Source organism: Loxodonta africana, chromosome 5 (genome assembly GCF_030014295.1).
Source record: "Loxodonta africana isolate mLoxAfr1 chromosome 5, mLoxAfr1.hap2, whole genome shotgun sequence".
Lineage (NCBI taxonomy): Eukaryota > Metazoa > Chordata > Mammalia > Proboscidea > Elephantidae > Loxodonta > Loxodonta africana.
Window position 1 is genome coordinate 118143834 of NC_087346.1, and position 23358 is coordinate 118167191.

The 23358-nt window shown below is 39.2% G+C and overlaps 1 protein-coding gene across 4 annotated transcripts in view; it reads left to right on the plus strand.

The window, feature by feature from the left end:
* Window positions 1-20891, plus strand: part of PDS5A (PDS5 cohesin associated factor A) — a 159095-nt gene extending 138204 nt beyond the window's left edge. For 2 of the 4 annotated variants that reach the window (XM_064285929.1, XM_064285930.1), the window contains exons 32-33: window positions 3603-3955; window positions 18250-20891. In XM_064285929.1, the coding sequence (XP_064141999.1) occupies window positions 3603-3955; window positions 18250-18253 (357 nt within the window). In that variant the 3' untranslated portion in view covers window positions 18254-20891. Of the gene's footprint in view, window positions 1-1384; window positions 1523-3602; window positions 3956-18249 lie in introns of those variants that run through there. The other 2 variants (XR_010322114.1, XM_064285931.1) reach the window with 2 other exon arrangements.
* Window positions 20892-23358: the final 2467 nt, after the last annotated feature.

A 23358-nucleotide genomic window follows, 5' to 3' on the forward strand; every position in this document is an offset into this window, starting at 1 on the left:
CTTCTTACTATCAAAACTCTTTGAATTCAGGAACCCACTAGATTTGAATATTGAAGGATCCTTATGTAAATTTTAACAGTCTTGACATAAGCTTAGATGCAAAAACGCATATTGCTGTAGACATTCAGGTAAACATGTAATACACATTAAGAGGTGATATGAGGGGCCAGCGGTGATTCAGTGGTAGAATTCTTACCATCCATGCAGGAGACCCGGGTTCAATTCCTGGCCAGTGCACATCATGCACAGTCACCACCCGTCAGTGAAGGCATGTGTGTTGCTGTGATGCTGAACAGGTTTCAGTGGAACTTCCAGACTAAAACAAACTAGAAAGAAAGGCCTGGCGATCTACTTCTGAAAATCAACCATTGAAAACTAGTCTGATCCACAACCAGTCATGGGCATGGCTCAGGACTGGGCAGCTTCCCATTTCTTTTGTGCATGGCGTCAGCTCCGTGTTGTGCATAGGATCAGGGGCCGATTCAATGGCAGCTAACAACAATGGGAATGCAAATACTTTGATAATGAAATACTTCCAGCAACTGTCAAAGAAAATTTTAGATTATGAGTTTTAGAAGGGATCTTAATGTATAGCTAATAAAACCTGTATATAATTTTGATAAATTAGATTTTTTAATTCAAAATTTCTGAGAGGCCAAACTTTACTTTCTGATTAATCTGTAATATTGTTCCTAACACTTAGTTTTAACACTTCCAAAGAATGTTTTAACAAACTCGCTTTAGCTTGAAGACACAGGGGTTGTATTTTGGCAAAGCTCAATAAATTCTCATCAGGCCCCCATAAGTTTATGTGGTTATTTCTTTATTATTTCAAAATCGTGTGTGTGTGTGTGTACATGTTTACAAATCAACACATTATTTTTACTCTGAGGGAAACCAAATTGTAATAAGAAGAATGAATAAGAGAAGTACTGTAAAACAAAGTAACAAAACATACATTTCCTGTGGGTTCAGGTAGCAGTACTGCCAGTGTCCTCTAGAAGTCTTCCTTTTCTTGGTACCTGTAGCTGACCAACCATTCCCTCTTTATTTGGTTTTTACATGAGTTCTTTATTCATATACACTTGTATAATTTTCATAAATGTGTAAATGTGACTGTAAATGATTTTTAGTACAATCTTTTTTCCTTTTTAATACTTAAGTGTCCATATTTTTCTCTACTTTCAGTTTTTATGTATGTATACTTTTTTATACACACATACTTTGTTTCCCTTTTTTGCCACTATAAACAATGTTAAAATGAATATCTTTTCGTATTTATGCTTATTTACTTTTATTTCTATGGGCTAAATTTCCAGGAATAGAATTGCTGGTCAAAGGGTAAATGTATTACAGATTTTAGATATTTCCTATTGCTTTCCAGAAAGATTGGAACGCTTGACATTTCTACCAGCAGGGTATGAGACTACTTTTTCCTCTACATACCCACCAACAGCAGATGTTACAGTTCTTTTGAATTTTTTTCAACTAATCAACTCTGATACCCCCTCATCCATTGCTGGTAAGAATGTAATACGGTGCAGCCACTGTGGAAAAGTTTGGTGGCTCCCCAAAAAGTTAAACATAGAATTAATAGATGACCGAACAATTTTACTCCTAGGTATACACCCAAAAGACTTGAAATCAGGGGCCCAAACAGATGCTGGTACACCAGTGTTCATGTCAGCATTATTCATAACAGCCAAAAGGTAGAAACAACCAAAGTGTCCATGAACAGATGAATGAATACACAAAATGTGATACACATACAATGTGTGTTGTTATTATATTGAGTACTATTCAACCCTAAAGAGAAATGAAGTTCTGATACATGTTACGACATGAATGAACCTTGAAAACATTGTGCTTATAAAATAGCTCAACCACAAAAGGACAAATATTGTAGGATCCCACTTAGATGAATCATAGAGACCAGAGTTTATTAGGGTTACCAGGAGCAGGTAGGAAGAGGAAAGGGGGAGTTTTTGCTTAAGTGACACTGAGTTTCTGTTAATGGTGGGGAAAAAAATGGAAGTGGATAGTGATGATGGTTGCACAACATGGTGAATGTAATTAATGTCACTGAGTTGTACACGTAAAAAAATGTTGAAATAGCAAATGCTGCGTTATTTATGTTTTACCACAATGAAATTAAAAAAAAAAAAATGCCGAAAATACCTAATATCCTAGTATTGTTTTAATTTGCATTTCTCTAAGCAGCAGTGAATTTGAGCATCCCCCAGTGTTAGTTGACCATTTGGATGTGCTCTTTTGTGAATTGCCTGTTCGTATTTTGCCCATAATGTATTTTTCTTTTCCTCCCCAACTTCTGATGCTTTTGTAATTTTTTTCGCTCCCTTCCAGTCCAGTCATTATATAGCATTAAAATGTAATTTGGGTTATGTTTGTGCTTGCGGAAAGTCCTTCAATGACTTTCTTTAGCACTTAGAATAAGAATAAAATCAAATTTCTTAATATGTCCTATAAGGCCTTCATGATCTGGCCCATGCTTGCTTCTTCTACTTTATTTTATACCATGTTCTCATCACTCCTCATGGTCCAGGTTCCTTAAATCCACCAAGTTCTTCCCCTGTTCAGGTACTTTATGTGCCTGTTTCCTTTCTGTAGAATAATTCACTGTTTTTTTGTGTGACAGGTTAAATAATATATCCCCAAAAGGACAAATTAGAAATTGGTGTTTCCTCTGACTTTTTGGAGTGCTCTGTTCTTTTAACCTCTTAGCTCTTCGGGTAATTTGTAATTATATATTTATTTATATACTTTTTTTAAATTGGTCACCTCTCATACTAGTGTACACGAGGACAGGAACCATAGTGCTTTTGGTCCTCAACCTATACCCAACAGCCACCTCACCTAATAGACATTCAGTTGTTCATTCATTCACTTGTGGAATGAATGATTTCTACTTCAGGTTTGATGGTGAAGTTCACTTTTATTCGAAAAATATTGTTCTTCATAAATGTCCATATGTCTTTTATATTAAAATGCAATTTTATTACTTTGAATATTTAGGATGACCTTATATATATCACATATATGCTAAACTAAAAGGAGGAAAAGGAAATGACCAGGAAAAGTAGAAAGCTAATGATTAATGCAGTAAAAAGGAACAAAATTTACAGAATGAATACATAGTAATACAATGAGAGATTAAAGAACTTCATGTCACAGAAGGGTATAATAGTGATTTTTATAGTTAGGTGCTTCATAGAGAAAGAATAGAGCATATTGAGTTATGAGAATATATACCTATGTTTTAAAAAGTGAAAAATTTAGAGGGAAAGGACCTTTCATTTGGTCAACTCGGGTTGAAGAGCAAAGCTGAGTAGATTTTGTCTATTTTTTATATACTGCCTGCGTATTTTCATAAGCATTTATTGAGCAAATTATATGTGTCAATCATCATGGTAGCATTGGGCACGGTCCCTGCTCTCAAGGAGCTCACATTCCTAATGAATGTAATTAACTAGAAGCCCTGGAACCTCGATTCCTTTAAAATACTTTCACAATACTTCTTTCCAGTACAGATTGTTGATATTTAAGGAATTTGTGTTTATATAAATTGTTTTATGCTCTTTTAGGAGATTAATTCTGATCAGGCTACCCAGGGCAACATCAGCAGTGATCGAGGAAAGAAAAGAACAGCAGCAGCAGCTGGGGCAGAAAATATCCAGCAACAAACAGATGAGAAAGTAGATGAATCGGGACCACCTGCCCCTTCCAAACCAAGGAGAGGACGTCGACCCAAGTCCGAATCTCAGGGCAATACAACCAAAAATGATGATATAAATAAACCAGTTGGCAAGGGAAGAAAGAGAGCAGCAGTCAGTCAAGAGAGCCCTGGGAGTTTGGAAGCAGTTAATGCCAAAGCACCCAAATTGCAAGACATAGCCAAAAAGGCATTACCAGCAGAGAGACAAATTGACTTACAAAGGTAACATACACAATTGTTTCTGAACTATGAATTTAGACGTTTTGTTTATTAGTAGTATGTGCCAGTCAACCCCCAACACCTAGGCATTTGGTAGTGAAAACTGTCCTTGGTTTTTCTGAGTAGGTTGTAATGGTATTCGTCCTATAACCTCCAATTTTAAGACATCGATTTGAAAAGAGATCTCCCTTCTTTCTGTGGTTAATTTTAGTGTGTGGTAGTTTGATGTTTCTGTTTATTATCAAGCAGGCTATTAACTTTTGCTTAGTATTCCTCAAATGATTGATTGTGTAGGATTTACTTAATGTAAAAGGCTACCTCTTGGATACAGAGGAAACCCCGGTAGCATAGTGGTTCAGAGCTGTGGCTCCTAACCAGAAGATCGATAGTTTGAATCCACCAGGCGCTCCTTGGAAACCATATAGGGCAGTTCTACTCTGTCTTACAGGGGTGCTATGAGTCTGAATCGACTCGGCAGAACGGGTATAGGTGGATACAAAGGTCCCGAAATAAACAAGATAGACGCCATGAAACATGAACAAGAATATCCTGCCCTTTAGTTCCCCTTGTTACAGTTATATAACTGTAAAAAAATATAACGGTTAATCCTAATATAAATCAACTTTCACCTTTGCTCCCAATGAAATAAGCTCATGATTGCTCATCTTTGATCACCCTTGGGCTAAGATGTCAGATTCTCCAAACTATAACAGTGATGCTCCAGGTGGTGATCTAGATGTTGTGTAAATCCTTACTTGGCCTACAATTAGAACTTAGCGTTGTGCCTTCTTTTATCCTGTGTACCTAAATCATATATACCCATACATTAGTTAAAAGCATCTTAAGTTCCCTGCAGGGAAGAGTCTCAACTTTGATCATCTCAGGATACCTTGACCACTCTGCATCAGTATTTTTATAAAGTATAATGTCTTTGAAGCAAATGTGTTTTTGAGTACATTTTAAAATTACCATTTATGAAATTCTGAGGTTTAGAGTGATTAAATCTCAATATACTGTAAGTGCCTCTTATTTCCCAACCATGCTAGGATAAACCCTGGCCCTGGTGGCACAGTGATTAAGAGCTATGGCTGCTAACCAAAAGATCAGCAGTTCAAATCCACCACCCACTCCTTAGAAACCTTATGGGGCTGTTCTGCTCTGTCCTATTGGGTTGCTGTGAGTCGGAATCAATTCAACAGCAACAGGTTTGGTATGGTTTGATTTTAAGCACTCCAGAATTACAAACTAATATTTCTGCTTTCTCTTTTCTAATCATTTTGCATATATAAAAAGTGACCTGCTGTAAAATGCTAACCATCACCTGTAAAGGTGAATTTCTGTGGTATTTATCATCCTAAAATGACCCGTGAAAGCCTTAAGTAGTACCATACCAAGTAGATGGTATATAAATTAGAGGGCTAGCCCTGGCACTGGAGGCCTCAAGAGAAAGTGAACCTCCTGAGAGTCAGAAATTAGAGCACTTTTGCCCAAACTAGACTGGCATATATCATTGCACTATCTGGAAAGGTTTGCTAAGCCAATAAAGGAGGCAAACTTTATGTTATTTTTCTCCTCAACACTGAACCCGTGACCTATAGCAATGTATTTAATTTCTGCCTCCTTTTCTTCATAATTTAAGATATGCACCTCAAGGGATTGTTCTAAGATTTAATGGATTAATACATATAAAGTACTTAGCGAAGTACCTGGCAGAGAATAAATACTTAGTAATTGTTACTGTCCATCACCTATCTGTCAGTTTGTCATACTTTGGTGGCTTGCATGTTGCTCTGATGCTAGAAGCTGTGCCACCAGTATTTCAAATGCCACCAGGTTCATCCATGGTAGATAGGTTTCAGCGGAGCTTCCAGACTCAGACAGACTAGGAAGAAGAACATGGCAATCTGCTTCTAAAAAACTGGCCACTGAAAACCTTATGAATAGCAGAGGAATATTATCTGATATAGTGCCAGAAGATGAGCCCATCGGGTTGGAAGACACTCAGAATACAACTGGGGACTACCTGCCTCATCAAAGTAGAGTCAAACTTAATGATGTGGATGGAGTCAAGCTTTCAGGACCTTCATTTGCAGATGTGGCACTACTCAAAATGAGAAGAAACAGTTGCAAACATCCATTAATAATCAGAACATGGAATGTAGGAAGTATGACTCTAGGAAAATTGGAAGTCATCAAAAAGGAAATGGAACATATAAAGTTGGATATCCCAGGCATTAGTGAGCCGAAATGTGCTAGTAATGACCATTTTGAATAGAACAATCATATGTCTACTATGCTGGGAACGACAACTTGAAGAGAAATGGTGTCACATTCGTTGTCAAAAAGAACATTTCAAGATCTATCCTGAAGTACAACATTGTCAGTGATAGGATAATATCCATACACCTATTATTAGGAAGACCAGTTAATACAACTATTATTCAAATTTATGCACCAACCACTAAGGCCAAAGATGAATATTTTTTACCAATTTCTGCAGTCTTAAATTGATCAAGTATGCAGTCAAGGTGCAGTGATAATTACTGGCGGCGACTAGAAGGTGAAAGATGGAAACAAAGAAGGATCCGTAGTTGGAATATATGGCCTTGGTGATAGAAACAATGCCAGAGATCGCATGGTAGAATTTTGCAAAACCAGCTTCTTCACTGCAGATACCTTTTTTCAACACCATAAACAGCATCTATACATGTGAACTTCGCTGGATGAAATAAACAGGAATCAAATTGACTACATCTGTGGAAAGAGACAGTGGAGAAGCTGAATGTCATCAGTCAGAACAAGGCCATGGGCCGACTGCAGACCATCAGTTGCTCATATGCAAGTTCAAGTTGAAAATTAAAACAAGTTCATGAGAGTCAAATTCAAGAATATACCTTGAGTATATCCCACCTGAATTTAGAGACTATCTCAAGAATAGATTTGACACATTGAACACTTATGTCCAAAGACCAGATGAGTTGTGGAATGAGTTCAAGGACATCATACATGAAGAAAGCAAAAGGTCATTAAAAAGACAGGAAAGAAAGACCAGAATAGATGTCAGAAGAGACTCTGAAACTTGCCTTGAACATAGAGTAGCTAAAGTAGGTAGAAGAAATGAAGTAAAAGAGCTGAACAGAAGATTTCAAAGGACGGCTCAAGGATACAAACTATTATAATGAAATGTGCGAAGACCTGGAGTTAGAAAACCAAAAGGGAAGAACACACTTAGCATTTCTCAAGCTGAAAGAAATGAAGAAAAAAATTCAAGCCTCAAGTTGCAATATTGAAGGATTCTATGGGGAAAATCTTGAACGATGCAGGAAGCATCAGTAGAAGGTGGAAAGAATACACAAAATCACTGTACCAAAAAGAATTGGTCAGTGTTCAACCATGTCAGAAGGAAGCATATGATCAAGAACCGATGATAGGAAGGAAGAAGTCCAAGCCACACTTCCAAACGCATTGGTAGAAAACAAAGCTTCAGGAAGTGGTGGAATACCAAGTGAGATGTTTCAGCAAATGGATGCAGCACTGGAGGTGCTCACTCATCTATGCCAAGAAATTTGGAAGACAGCTACCTGGCCACCCGACAGGAAGAGAGCCATATTTGTACCCATTCCAAAGGAAGGTGATACCACAGAATGCGGACATTATTGAAAAACATCATTAATATCACACACAAGTAAAATTTTGCTGAGGATCATTCAAAAACAGCGGCAGCAGTACATCAATGGGGAACTGCCAGAAATTCAATCCAGATTCAGAAGAGGAATGGAACGAGGGATATCACTGCTAATGTCAGATGGATCTTGGCTGAAAAGCAGAGAATACCAGAAAGTGTTTACCTGTGTGTCAGCTTGGTTGGGCTATGATTCTTAGTGTTTTGGCAGTTGTACAATGTTGTCATCACTTCCCTGTTGATACTTAATACGTGATCACCCCCATGATAGGATCTTCTGTGGTACCAGCAGGGGCAGGGCCTCTGGCGGCTCACCGCTCCCCTCAGCTTTCATCTCTCTGCCCTCCGTTGCCTGGCTCTTCCTGTTTGCCTTGCCAGGGCTTTTGCTTGTATCATCCTGCAGCTGGCTCCTGTTCCCCTGATCTCTGGTTGTGGAAACTTGAGCTGGCACCATGCCTTGCAGTCTTGCCTGCCGACCTTGCATTCGCAAGCCCCTGCGGCTACATGAGTCAGGAGAAGCCTACAACAGCCTTGCTTTCTGGCCTGCCTATCTTGGGTTCACCAGCCCCTGCTGCTCTGTGAGTCAGGAGAAGCCTTTTTCCTGCCCAACAGACTGGGGAGTTATAGCCTCTAAGAACCATGTGAGCTATTCCCTTGATAGAAATCTCCCTCTGTCTCTCTCTCACTCTCTCTCTGTTTCTCTCTCTCTCTATATATATATATTCATACCCTTTACTAGTTTTGCTTCTCTAGAGAACCGAGCCTAAGACATTGACTATGCAAAGGCATTCAACTATGTCGATCATAAAAAATTATGGTTAACATGGCAAACAATGAGAATTCCAGAACACTTAATTGTTATCATGTGGAACCTATACACAGACAAAGAGGCAGTTATTCGAACAGAACAAGGGGCTACTGTGTGGTTTAAAATCAGGAAAGGTATTCATCAGGGTTGTATCATTTCGCCATACTTAAACGCAGTCTGTATGCTAAGCAGATAATCCGAGAAGCTGGGCTGTATAAAGAAGAAAGCAGCATCTGGATTGGAGGATGACTCATTAACAACCTGCAGTATGCAGATTACACAATCTTGCTTGCTGAAAGTGAAGAGGACTTGAAGTACTTACTGATGAATATCAAAGACCACAGCCTTCAGTATGGATTATACCTCAGTGTAAAGAAAACAATGATCCTCACAACTGGACCAGTAAGCAGCATCACAATAAACAGAGACAAGAGTGAAGTTGTCAAGGATTTCATTTTCCTTGGGTCCACAATCACCCATGGAAGTGGCAGTCCAGAAATCAAATGATGTATTGGGAAAATCTGCTGCAGAAGACCTCTTTAAAGTGTTAAAAAGCTAAGAGGTCACTTTGAGCACTAAGGTGTGCCTGACCCAAGCCATGGTGTTTTCAGTTGCCTCATATGCATGCAAAAGCTGGACATTAAATAAGAAAGACCAAAGAAGAATTGATGCCTTTGAATTATGGTATTGGCAAAGAATATTGAATATGCCATGGAGTTCCAGAAGAATGCACAAATCTGTCTTAGAAGAAGTACAGCCAGACTACTCCTTAGAAGAAGGGAGGATGGCGAGATTTCGTTTCATATACTTGGACTTGTTATCAGGAGGGACCAATCCCTAGAGAAGGACATCATGCTTGGTAAAGTAGAAGATCAGAAAAAAGAGGAAATCCTTCAAGGAGATGGGTTGACACAGTGGCTGCAATAATGGGTTCAAAGATAGCAACGATTGTGAGGATGGCGCAGGACCAGGCAATGTTTGTTTATTATACATAGGATCGGTATGACTCTGAACTGACTCAAGGACACCTAACAACAACAACAAATTGTTACTATTACCATTATTTTGAATTTCAGTTGCTTTACTCCTTAAAATGAATTTTTAACTACATAAAAGTTTAACATTTCCCTTGGTGCTTGTTAGAATTTTCTAAGGAGTTTCTAGAATTCTATCCTAGCCATTCCTCACCCATATAAAAAATGATAGGGAAGATTTATTGAGCATGTATTTGCCCTGCCAACAACCATTGTGAGACAGATAATAATGCTACATTACAGGTGAGGAAATTAAGACATGAAAAAATAACTTTTCAAGTCACATGGTTAGTGCTACATAGTAGAGCTTTGAGCCCAAGCATTACATCCCTTATTAACTGCTCACTGTACTGCTGACAGTCTTAACTACAGTTGTTTCTAATCCTACTTATGTAGTATTTTGAAACATTTTTAATTATGAACACTCAACACTCTGTTGTTTGTTTTCCCTCTTAATGTGTAAAAGAGATGTTTTAATTTGTAGTTACCACCAAATTGTGGAATAGACTTGTTAAAACAAGTTCCTAGGAGCACAACAGAGAACCCCTGAGGGAGCAGGAGATCAGTGGGATGCAGACCCCAAATTCTCATAAAAAGACCAGACTTAATGGTCTGACTGAGGCTAGAGGAATCCCAGCAGTCATGGTCCCCAAACCTTCTGTTGGCCCAGGACAGGAACCATTCCCGAAGACAACTCATCAGACATGGAAGGGACTGGACAATGGGTTGGAGAGAGATGCTGATGAAGAGTGAGCTACTTGTATCAGGTGGACACTTGAGACTGTGTTGGCATCTTCTGTCTGGAGGGGAGATAGGAGGGTAGAGAGGGTTAGAGGCTGGCAAAATTGTCACGAAAGGAGAGACTGGAAGGGCTGACTCATTATGGGGAGAGTAAGTGGGAGTATGGAGTAAGGTGTATATAAGCTTATATGTGACAGACTGACTTGATTTGTAAATGTTCACTTAAAGCTCAATAAAAATTATTAAAAAAAAAAAGTTCCTAGGGAGGGAGGGAGAGGGGTATTCACTAATAAGATACTAGACAAGAACTATTTTAGGTGATGGGAAAGACAACATACAATACAGGAGAGGTCAGCACAACAAGACTAAACCAAAAGCAAAGAAGTTTCCTGAATAAACCGAATGCTTCAAAGGCCAGCGTAGCAGGGGCAGGGGTTTGGGGACCATGGTTTCAGGAGACATCTAGGTCAATTGGCATAATAAAATCTATTAAGAAAACATTCTGCATCCCACTTTGGAGAGTGGCATTTGGGGTCTTAAACACTACCAAGTGGCCATCTAAGATGCATCTATTGGTCTCTACCCACTTGGAGCAAAGCAGAATGAAGAACACCAAAGACACAAGGTAATTACAAGCCCAAGAGACAGAAAGGGCCACATAAACCAGAGACTACATCAGCCTGAGACCAGAAGAACTAGATGGTGCCCAGCTATAACCGATGACTGCCCTGACAGGTAACACAACAGAGAACCTCTGAGGGAGCCAGGAGAGCAGTGGGATGCAGACCTCAAATTCTTATAAAAAGACCAGACAGTGGTGTGACTGAGACTGGAAGTACCCCAGAGGTCATGGTCCCCAGACCTTCTGTTAGCCCAAGATAGGAACCATTCACAAAGCCAGCCCTTCAGAGAGGGATTGGACTGGACTACCTGATGGCAGTAGGTATAAGACAAAAAATGATACTGGTGAGGAGTGAGCTTCTTGGCTCAAGTAGACACATGAGACTATGTGGGCAGCTCCTGTCTCAAGGGGAGATGAGAGGGCAGAGGGGGTCAGAAACTGGCTGAATGTACACAAAAATAGAAGCGTGGAGGGAAAGGAGTGTGCTGTCTCATTAGGGGGAGAGCAACTAGGAGTATATAGCAAGGTGTATATAAATTTTTGTATGAGAGACTAACGTGATTTCTAAACTTTCACTTAAAGCACAATAAAAATTATTTTAAAAAAAGTTACTTGTGATTTTCAGCTAATGTTTTAACTATGCCTCAATTTAAGAGAAAACACTGAATAGTCAAAATCCTGAAGGTGCGAGTTTATTTTTATTTCATGTGATACCATAGCTTCCGCCTTTGTACAAGATTTAAACATTTATCCTTGTTTTTGTTAGCTGCCGTTGCATCAGCCCCTGACTCATGGCAACCGCATGCACAACCGAATCAGACCACTATGATCTGTAGGGTTTTCACTGGCTGATTTAGCTCTCATTAGTTGCATGTGTTACCTATGAGTTGCTTGATGTCTTGTCTGTATTTCCTGAAACTTGCTGAGAATCATATACACGTAATTTACCAATTCAGAGTATATAGCTAAGACTTGAGTTCACAAACTTTGGACACAACCAGTTGCTAGAAAAGGACATCATATTTAGTAGAGGGTCAGCAAAAACAAGGGAAACCCTCAATGAGATGGAGTGACACAATAGCCATGAAAATGAACTCAACATACCAACCATCATGAAGATGGCACAGGACCAGGCAACATTCTGTTTCGCTATCCTTAAGGTCACTATGATTTGTAGCCGATTCAACGGCACGTAACAACAAATAGCACCTTCGATCATCCTATTATCATTATAGTTTCAACCAACAAACTGGAAGAGAAGAACTAAGGTTGCCAAATCTGAGAGCCATCAAACATTACATCTCTGAGCTGAAGATAGAGACAGGATGACAGAATCATTTTGCTTAGTGCCCTGACACCTCAGAACATAGCCTAGGGGCCTTGCATTATGGACTCATCTATCGGTTGCTGCACAAAGTAGTTTACCCCTGGATTTTAAGCCTGAATGCAAGACTTTGATAAATAAGGTCCACCACCCGTGTGCTTCCCTGTGGCCCTGTTTTCTAACTCTAGATGGTACTTCATTCTTTTACTTACCTTGCATGATTCTTCATACCTTTCACTTGCTTAATTTCTCACTTCCCAAACGGTCAGTCCCTGCTCTGGTGACAACTCTCTGGGTGTCTGAGAAGAGCCTTCTTGACATCACCCTAATCTTCTCTACGTACTCCTTTGTCAGTTTGAGAAGGGGATGTCCCCTGGCAGTCAGTCTGTCACCTCCTGCTAACACCACCTCTGGAAAACTTGTCCAGTTTTGTTACTTGGTATTTATATTATGTTGTGTGATTATTTAAATTTTATTATTACATAGTTCATAAAAACCATTTTTGAAGTCCTAGTGTGTGCCAACCACAGTACTTGATGCTTTATGTTTGTTGTCTTATTTAATCCTTCAGCCCTGTTAGGTAGAGCTCTTAATAAATGTTAGTCTCTAGAGCCGTTTTAATACCACAATCATCAATTCTCATATGTGGCGAGTGCTAACCCCTCTAGAATTTCTGTTACTCAGCTTTTATTGACAACATTAGGTCAATAATTATTTTTACTATGGTCCCTATTTATATATCTATTTACTAATTCTGGTATAATTTATTCCCCTGAAATATGGATATTATATACAAAGATTTACTTAGATTTTACTTTTTAATATGGGATTCTATGCTGAGCATGTCAACTTGCAAAGTTACCTTTAGAACTTTTAGACCTCTTTTAATTATTGCAGTAAATGTGTTCTTTCAGTCACTTACTTTTTGTTTTGTTTTTTTAGGTTCTAATAAATGTTTTGTTTATATTTTGGGCTGCATTTGGAATTGTTACTTCCCTTGAGAAAATTCCTTCAATTCACTCTATACATTTATAAAAATTAGCAATTTGTACTGTTGTCACTATGAGTCAGAATTGACTCGACAGCAATGGATTAGTTGGTTGGTTGGTACTATGGTCAGGAAATAGTGTCTGAACAACTACACACTTAATGTTAGCCCTCTGTGAGTTCTGGGTAAAGGGTTCATCATTTCAGGTGTTTAGTTTACTTGCTTTTTTTCCTTTATGTCTTGAGCTTTTCTCTAGGTGTTAAACAGTTCCAAACATTTTACATTAAAAATGTGTTTTTAATAGGTCTGCTAATTCTTGCCCCCACATGTCTGTCAGTTTGTCGTACTGTGGGGGCTTGCGTGTTGCTGTGATGCTGGAAGCTATGCCACCGGTATTCAGATACCAGCAGGGTCACCCATGGAGGACAGGATTCAGCTGAGCTTCCAGACTAAGACAGACTAGGAAGAAGGACGCAGCAGTCTACTTCTGAAAAGCATTAGCCAGTGAAAGCCTTATGAATAGCAGTGGAACATTGTCTGATATAGTGCTGGACGATGAACCTTCCAGGTTGGAAGGCACTCAAAAGATGACTGGCCTCCTCAAAGTAGAGTCAACCTTAATGCATGGATGGAGTAAAGCTTTTGGGACCTTCATCTGTTGATGTGGCATGACTCAAAATGAGAAGAAACAGCTCCAAATATCCATTAATAATCGAAACCTGGAGTGTACGAAGTATGAATCTAAGAAAATTGGAAATCATCAAAAATGAAATGGAAAGCATAAACATGGATATCCTAGGTAGTAGTGAGCTGAAATGGAATGGTATTGGCCATTTTGAATTGGACAATCATATAGTCCTCTATGCTGGGAATGACAACTCGAAGAGGAATGGTGTTGCATTCATCGTCAAAAAGAACGTTTAAAGATCTATCCTGAAGTACAACGCTGTCAGTGTTAGGATAATATCCATAAGCCTACAAGGAAGACTCGATGGCACTGGTTTTTTGTTTGTTTGTTTTTTACAAGGAAGACCAGTTAATATGAATATTATTCAAATTTATGCACCAACCACTAGGGCCAAAGATGAAGAAATAGAAGATTTTTATCAACTGCTGCAGTCTGAAATTGATCGAACATGCAATCAAGATGCATTGATAATTACTGGTGATTGGAACGCGAAAGTTGGAAACGAAGAAGGATCAGTAGTTGGAAAATATGGCCTTGGTGATGGAAACAATGCCAGAGATCAAATGATAGAATTTTGCAAGACCAACGACTTCTTCATTGCAAATCCATCTTTCACCAACATAAACGGCAACTATACACATGGACCTCGCCAGATGGAACACACAGAAATCAAATTGACTACATCTGTGGAAAGAGACGATGGAAAAGCTCAATATCATCAGTCAGAACAAGACCGTGGAACAGACCATCAGTTGTTCATATGCAAGTTCAAGCTGAAACTGAAGAAAATCAGAGCAAGTCCACAAGAGCCAAAATATGACCTTGAGTATATCCCACCTGAATTTAAAGACCATCCAAAGGATAGATTTGACGCATTGAACACTAGTGACTGAAGACCAGACAAGTTGTGGAATGACATCAAGGACATCATCCATGAAGAAAGCAAGAGGTCATTGAAAAGACAGGAAAGAAAGAAAAGACCAAGATGGATGTCAGAGGAGACTCTGAAACTTGCTCTCGAACGTCAAGCAGCTAAAGCAAAAGGAAGAATTGATGAAGTAAAAGAACTGAACAGAAGATTTCAAAGGGCGGATCGAGAAGACAAAGTAAAGTATTATAATGACATGTGCAAAGAGCAGGAGATGGAAAGCCAAAAGGGAAGAACACATTTGGCATTTCTCAAGCTGAGCTGAAGAAAACTTCAAGACTTGAGTGGCAATAGTGAAGGATTCCATGGGGAAAATATTAATCGACACAGGAAGCATCAAAAGAAGATGGAAGGACTACACAGAGTCATTATACCAAAAAGAATTAGTTGATGTTCAGCCATTTCAAGAGGTGGCATATGATCAGGAACCAATGGTACTGAAGGAAGAAGTCCAAGCTACTCTGAAGGCATTGGCGAAAAATAAGGCCCCAGGAATTGATGGAATATCAATCGAGATGTTTCAACAAACAGATGCAGTGCTGGAGGTGCTCATCTATGCCAAGAAATATGGAAGACAGCTTCCTGGCCAACTGACTGGAAGAGATCCGTATTTATGCCTATTCCCAAGAAAGGTGATCCAACCGAATGTGGGAATTATAGAACAATATCATTAATATCGAAGGGAAGCAAAATTTTGCTGATCATTCAAAAATGGCTGCAGCAGTATATCAGCAGGGAACTGCCAGAAATTCAGGCTGGTTTCAGAAGAGGACGTGGAACCAGGGATATCATTGCTAATGTCAGATGGATCCTGGCTGAAAGCAGAGAATACCAGAAGGATGTTTACTTGTGTTTTATTGACTACGCAAAGGCATTCAACTGTGTGGATCATAACAAACTATCGATAACATTGCGAAGAATAGGAATTCCAGAACACTTAATTGTGCTCATGAGGAACCTTTACATAGATCAAGAGGCGGTTGTTCAGACAGAACAGGAGGATACTGATTGGCTTAAAGTCAGGAAAGGTGTGTGTCAGGGTTGTATTCTTTCACCATACCTATTCAATCTGTATGCTGAGCAAATAATACGAGAAGCTGGACCGTATGAAGAAGAATGGGACGTTATGCAGATAACACAACCTTGCTTGCTGAAAGTGAAGAGGCCTTGAAGCACTTACTACTGAAGATAAAAGACCACAGCCTTCAGTATGGATTGCACCTCAACATAAAGAAAACAAAAATCCTCACAACTGGACCAATGAGCAACATCGTGATAAACAGAGAAAAGGTTGAAGTTGTCAAGGATTTCATTTTACTTGGATCCACAATCAACAGCCATGGAAGCAGCAGTGAAGAAATAAAAAGACGCGTTGCATTGGGTAAATCTGCTGCAAAGGACCTCTTCAAAGTGTTGAAGAGCAAAGATGTCACCTTGAAGACTAAGGTGCGCCTGACCCAAGCCATGGTATTTTCAATCGCATTATATGCATGTGAAAGCTGGACAATGACTAAGGAAGACCGAAGAAGAATTGATGCCTTGAATTGTGGTGTTGGAGAAGAATATTGAATATACTATGGACTGCCAAAAGAAGGAACAAATCTGTCTTGGAAGAAGTGCGGCCAGAATGCTCCTTAGAGGGAAGGATGGCGAGACTGGGTCTTACATACTTTGGACATGTTGTCAGGAGGGATCAGTCCCTGGAGAAGGACATCATGCTTGGCAGAGTACAGGGTCAGCGGAAAAGATGAAGACCCTCAACAAGGTGGATTGACACAGTGGCTGCAACAATGAGCTCAAGGCTAACAACAATTATAAGGATGGCGCAGGACCGGGCAGTGTTCCATTCTGTTGTGCTTAGGGTCGCTGTGAGTCGAAACCGACTTGACAGCACCTAACAACGACAAGCTAATTCTTGAGTATGTTTTGCTTACTGTTAAGGCCAACCGCAAAGAAGAGATTATCAGTAAGCATCAGTAAATAAACAGGATTTCTTCAGCTTGGAACTTCTGGGAATTCCATAAATTTAAAGAGAGCATCTATAGGATGCACTGGGTTTGTTGGAATCTAAGGATAACAGACTATAGTTTTTCCATCAATGGCTTAACATGTTTTTACTTGGTGTGCTTAGTGTGTGGTTCTCGGGGATCTTGGAATTTCTGCCCTGAGTAAAAAATTTCCTGGTTTCCTCTGCTCATTTGTATGTTGAGAAAGTTTCGTCACATCACATGCGTTCGTATCTTGGAATAAAAGTAATCCCTAAGTGGCTATCTTCATGTATTGAACAACTGTGTATTAGTTTGATATAAATATTCTCTCCGTAAAAAGTGAATTTACATCAAAATGATAAGAAATTTTTCTGAAGCCAAGTGCTTGGAACTGATGATAATTCACTTTGGACATAAAATCTAGTCCAGGAAATTCTTCCAGTGATCTGGATGGAGTATGAAGTCTGTGAGAGCAGCTAGGAAGATACTGAGAACACAGCTAATAAAGGGAAGCTTCCTGAAGGTGCAGCAGGCAGCTTGTAGAGAATTCTTTTATATCATATTATGAAACTTGATTTTGAATATTGATAATCACCAAACTTTTGTCTCTTAGTAGTGTTAACTCTATAAAATGTATCTTTAGAAAGAGTTTGGAAATACAAGTAAAGAACTCCCTTGTTTTTCTCTCCCAAGTTGGAATTACTGAGTAGACACAATCTTAATACTGATAAGACTTGATTAAAAATGTGGAATTACAGAGGCGGGGAGGCTACTAATGCCATGCCCCAAATTGAACAACCACAGACCTTCCCTTGTGGCGAGCCAATCAGAATAGACCTCTCTGAGCAAAAGAGAACAAGTGGAGATGAGGCCAAGCCCCCACATGCTCAGTTCCTTTCCCCTAGTCTCACCTATCAGAGCAGATCTTCTCCCAGAGGAGGAGAGTTGAGAAAGAGATCATACGCCATTCCCTCATGCTCCCCGGGATCAGAACTTCCATCTGTACTGCACGGGGGTCAAGTTAGGTATGTGCACTAACCTCTTAACAAAATCAAGCTAAATTTTCCTCCTGGTGTGTGTGTTTTGTTCTTTGTGTACAAAAACATATTGTTTACCCAGTTCAGGAATCAGAGCTTATTTTGCTGCTTATAAGTACATTTTGCCATATTGTCCAGTAAGATTTTTTCTTCTGTAATATCATTTTTAAAGTATTAATGAAAAATAATTATTTCCAATAAGTAGCTTTTATTGTTTTAAGCAAACAGGGTATTACATAACAGCACTTAGTCATTAAAATAAAACAACTCCATTGGTATTTTATTTTTGTATAGTTTAGAGAAATACTCCTTGAACCAAGTAAAGTTTGAGGTGAAAATGAAAAAATATTTTTAAGATTTTGGATAACAACTATAGAAGTGAAATAATTTTGGTATGGTTTGTTTTCTTGTGTACATCTTTTCTAACTTTGTGCTTTCTCCTACTCCTATCCCCAAGGTAAAAAGAAAACTCACTTGCCAAGGGAAAAAATGAAAGCCAAACAGAAGCAGAATCCAGCTCCTGCAAAAACTTGGATTCAAAGTGTCCCTGAACAGAAAATGAAGTTAACTTCAGAACACACACTTTCTGCCTTGAAAACTGAAAGAAACTATTACTTTGTCTTCACATGACCACAAATCCTTCGATGAAATGTACAGCAGAGACTCTTGAGAGAGGCTAAAAGCAACTCTGTTCTACCCGCCGCCCCCCGCCCCAGACTTTTCTTATGAAAAGTCAATAATTAAGCAAATTGCTTAACACTTGGTTCCAGTTCCTGCATATCTGGAGTTTAAAGCGCATACTACACCATTAATTTCCATGCTGCATTTTTTTATTTTAAAGAAAGTAACAGGATGTCCTTACACCGACACTGAAAATTCATCAATTTGAGAGCCAGGAATTACCCATGTTACACACACAAAAAATAGAAGTCTACTGAATTAATTTTTAAGAAAAAAAAGATCAGATTAAATATTTCTTTGTTTTTCCTTTTGGGAACTTTTATGTATAATTCTTTCTGCCTGCCTACTTTTCTGCAAAAATGAGATGTACAGACTTCAATTCCCTGCTATGAAAAGTGATGTGGTGGCAATTTTATAAATATTGCTTTCTGATTTTTATCAGAGTGAGAGATAATTAAAATTATTATTGATTTGCAAGTAGTAAACACTTCATTTTTTGATTCCCCCTCCATTTTAGTTTAATATAATTTGCAATAAATGTACATATTGTTTGTTTTATAAAGCATATCACTTTAAAATGGTTTTTACTCCTACAATTATGTTAGAATATTTGGAATTTTAAAGGAGTTAAAGACTATCCAGCATTTGGTTTTATAATGTTTGTCACCAGATTTTTATTATTGATGTAAAAAAAATAAGTCAGTTTTTTTTTTAAATAGTTGGACTTTGGCAGCTTTTAAGGAAAGTTGGAGGTGTTTAGGATTGGTATCAATTTTCAGCATTGTGCTATTTGGAAGTAAGTGTTTTGCTTTCGTCTGCAGTCTGGGCTCAGTTTTTATGTTTATTTTAGAAGACAACTGTTGCATCAGTATATTATGTTTCTTGGCATTGTTCAGCATAGGTAATGTGTGCACTTTTTGTGTACACATAATCATATTTAAGTTTTTTGCATAAAATAAATGCTTCTAGATGTCATACAGTAGTCTTTTTTAATCTTTTTATGTTTTTTTGTTTTTGGTAATGTGAAAGGGCTAAAGACATAAAGAAGTAAAGGACATGGTTACAGTCAACTCTCTTATCTATATAACAGTGACTATGCCTCAGGGTTTTAATTTTGCAGCAATCATAACCTTACAGACCGAGTAATGAAGGCATACTGTGAGACCTGATTCAGGAAGAACCTGAAACTTGTTCTTCTCTCACTCAGAATTACCCCCTGCCCCCACTGTCCACTGTAGGCTCAACCTCAAAGCCCTAAGCCAAAAGTGCTCACTCAGTTTCTTTACATGTATCTAGTGTGGGTTAAAGGAAATAAACAGAGTTTGGGTTGTAACTTGGTCTTGATAGGCTGTAGTCTACATGGGGTATAAATGAAAGTGAACTGTGTCAAAAAAAGGTAATTATTTATGTTGAAAGCCAACTTTGCTGGCAGTAAATGTCACACTCTCATGGATAATCAAGAGTTGGCTGTATACTGACTGATTAAAGATGAGTAATTCTTTTAAATACGCATATACACACATTTAGGCTCAAAAGATTGTTAGGGAACAATATCTTTTAAAAGGACAGGAAAAACCCTATCTTAACTGCCTCTCATAACCCTTTAGAAGGAAAGTACAAAATATTGCCTCCAACATACTGAAAAAGAATATCTATGCATAAGTCGCAGAGAAGTCCCTCAAGCAACCAATGGGCATGTTCTAGTTTGGAAGATTTTACAACTCATTTAGCATCAGACAGCTTAATTCTTGAGGCCACCGATTTACCACCAACAAAAAGCACTGATAGGAATCTTGCTTCCCTCCTAATTCCCCAGCATCACAGGTTACTAGATTGCCTGGAGTGTCAGATCTATCCAGCATAAAGTGTAGCAGCCATTTGCTACTGCTGGTTGGATTTTTGCAGGAGGGGAGTTAGCTAGAGGGAGGTGGTCCTCATGAGTATATAAATGGCCCAGCCCTGATTCTATAACATGATGGAAGTGTCCGGCACTAAGGGAGGGGAAGGTAGGATGGCAGAGATTAAGCTGATGGGGAGGGACTTGTATAAGGGAAAAGTGTCAGTTTTTCTTTGAAAAAGGAAAACAAAATTCCTAAGGAATTTGGTGTTCACATCTCAGAGAAATACAACACAAAAGTGCAGACTTATATTTGAAAATTAATGTTAACCCTTTGTGTCTAGTTTGAAGCTTCTTGTATTTGTCTAAAACTACAAGCCAGAATTTTGTATCTCCTTTGATAAAAAGTGTGTATAATGTAAAGTAGTTTTGCATATTCTTGTGCTGCATATGGGCTGAATTTTTAGAATTTTTTTTAAAGACTTGAAGCAGAACCTTGTAATTTGTGTAAATGACAAGTGTAAAATCCTACCATAAAATGCTAAAAATATGCACTGTTTCGAATAAAACCAAGAAATGCAGCATTATATAGTAGTGTGGAGCCCTGAATATTCACATATCCTCTGGTATGTCACGAGATGATAAAATGTCTTTGCATGTTTTCTGTTTAGCTTCTGGAGTCTGCATATCCTAATACGAAGTTAAATGCCATCTTCAAACTTCTTGGCCAGGTAACTCACATCTGGCTTACAGTGATGGAAGGAGCACATATTAGAAGATAAGTTCTGATGGGCATTTGGAAAACTTTAGACATCGTTTTTTAACTTGAAAACTTAGAAACATCCTTTCATTTATACCATCTATGATGTATCTGTTTATCACTAATTTTGGAACTGAATGTTTAGTTTACTAGCTAGTTCATGAAGAGCAACCAGAGGTGTCTTACTTCAAAGTCCAACAGGAACATATACAAGGCCCCATTTCTAAGAAACCTGGTCCAAGTTGGGTGACCAGGGTTTCATTTTTGGGTATTTCTCAACTCCTGTTTTTTACTTTATCAATACTTAGGCCATTCCCCCCACCCCCAAGCTCTGTTGTTCTCTAGCAAAAATCATGTCATTCTGAATAAAATCTGTTCCTCCTGAAGAGGCTTGAGAAAGAACCAACCGAAGGCCAAATCACCCACACATGGAAGGAGCCGCTTACTGCCAGATCTAGATCTGTGGTAGCCAATAAGATTAAATTTGAGCGCAGGGGTGTAGCCATTTTCTCATCTGTACAGACTAGGCACAGCGCCAGGGGCTGGCATTAGTAACACTAAGCTGGTGCCTTAGAAGGACTGGCAATATTAAGAAAATACCACAATACAGGCAGATGTGACTGCTCCAGGCGATGCATTCTGTCTGGACTTCAAAGCCATGAAAGATGCGGTAGAAGCAGAAAGTCCCCACCTTTTCCATATGTTTGTTGTGTGCCATCAAGTATCAACTCATAGCAAACTCCATGTGACAGAGTAAAACTGCCTCATAGGGTTTTCTAGGCTGTAATTATGGGAGCAGGGCTCCAGGTTTTTTCTTTTGCAGAGCCGCTAGGTGGGTTTGAACTGCCAACCTTTTGGTTAGTTAGGATTAGCAGCCAATTAACTGTTGTGCTGCCAGAGCCCCTTCTCTTCCATATAGAGAAATGCAATTCTGAGAACTTAAATGTTTTTAGGCCCCTAAGGATGTGATCCTACTGAGATAGCTGCCTGCCTCACAGGTCCCTGCCATTCCAGGTTACTTGCTGAGGTCTGTCTGGTTCTCAGGTATGAGGGTCTGGGAAGTTTTCCTCACCGTGGTCATGGCCACGGGACTGCCTCTAATTAACCAAAGACACAGAAGACTGTGTGAACCAGAAGCCAATGTGTTCACAATGGCTGATCAGTCCCTTCTGTCTGCCTGGGAAGTGTCTGCGAAGCTGACCTAGGTCTGAGAGGTGTAGACACACTGCAGGGAGACTTAGCTCAGCTATCTTCATGGTCGGCCTGCCTCAGCTACAACTGCCTGTGGAATCCACCTCTACTCTGACATACCCGGTACTGTGAGATCTTGAACATGTCATTGGTCCTCCTACAACTCAGGTTCTCACCTGTAAAATAACATCTGCTTCATAGGTAGTCATGAGGATAAAGTGAGGGAAAATACAAAAAGCACCTCACATAATTCCTAGCCAACAGTAAAGTGCTCATCTGCTTTGCAAGTGTTATCACAGTCAAGGAGTCTGGGAATCCCTAACTGCAACCAGAACATCCTTGGGCAGGGACTTAAAGACACACTCATGGATACTCTTGTTTATTGCATCCGTTTTCCAGGCTCTGGGTCAATCATGCCACTTGTGTTAATTAGGCTTTCTTGAACCAGGGTACAAAGTTTCTACATTCTCAGTTACATTCTCATATAGTTCAGCCTTCTTGAGGCTGTATCTGTGATAAAACTTTATCATTATATTTTAGCCAGTCAGTATCTGAACCCTATTTCTATGTATGGAGAAACCCCATCCCCACTGCCTCCTTATAAAGCAGAGCCTGTTTTCCCGCTGTGGAAAAGGAACATGATTTACAGTCTTTCCCAGACTCCCTTGCTATGGTTAGGCTCTGCCAATCAGACTGATACCTACTTTGAGATGCTGATTGTGATAACACAGCACTCCATTCTGGAAGTTGTGGGTGGCAGTGTCCGATGTCCAGCATCAGTGGTATCAGTCCTGTAGGCTGGCTAGGGTGCTCCCGGCAATGGCAATGAGGATGAGCCTTCACAGGACCAGTAACATGATTTTGGTGTTGCTCCCATATTTGTAACCTCCAAACCTAGTTCTCTGGCCCTCCCAGAAAGTCTGAACTACCCAACACCCATTAATACATTTCTGCTTGAATTAGCTAGAGGTGGTTACTGATGATAAATTGGTAACAAACTTAGTTGCAGGTAGCGAGCCCTCAGGGAATGAAGGTAATCTTAATTGGCTACCTGGCTTGGTTAGGGCAGAGGGCAGTGAAAATCCGGCATGTTCTAA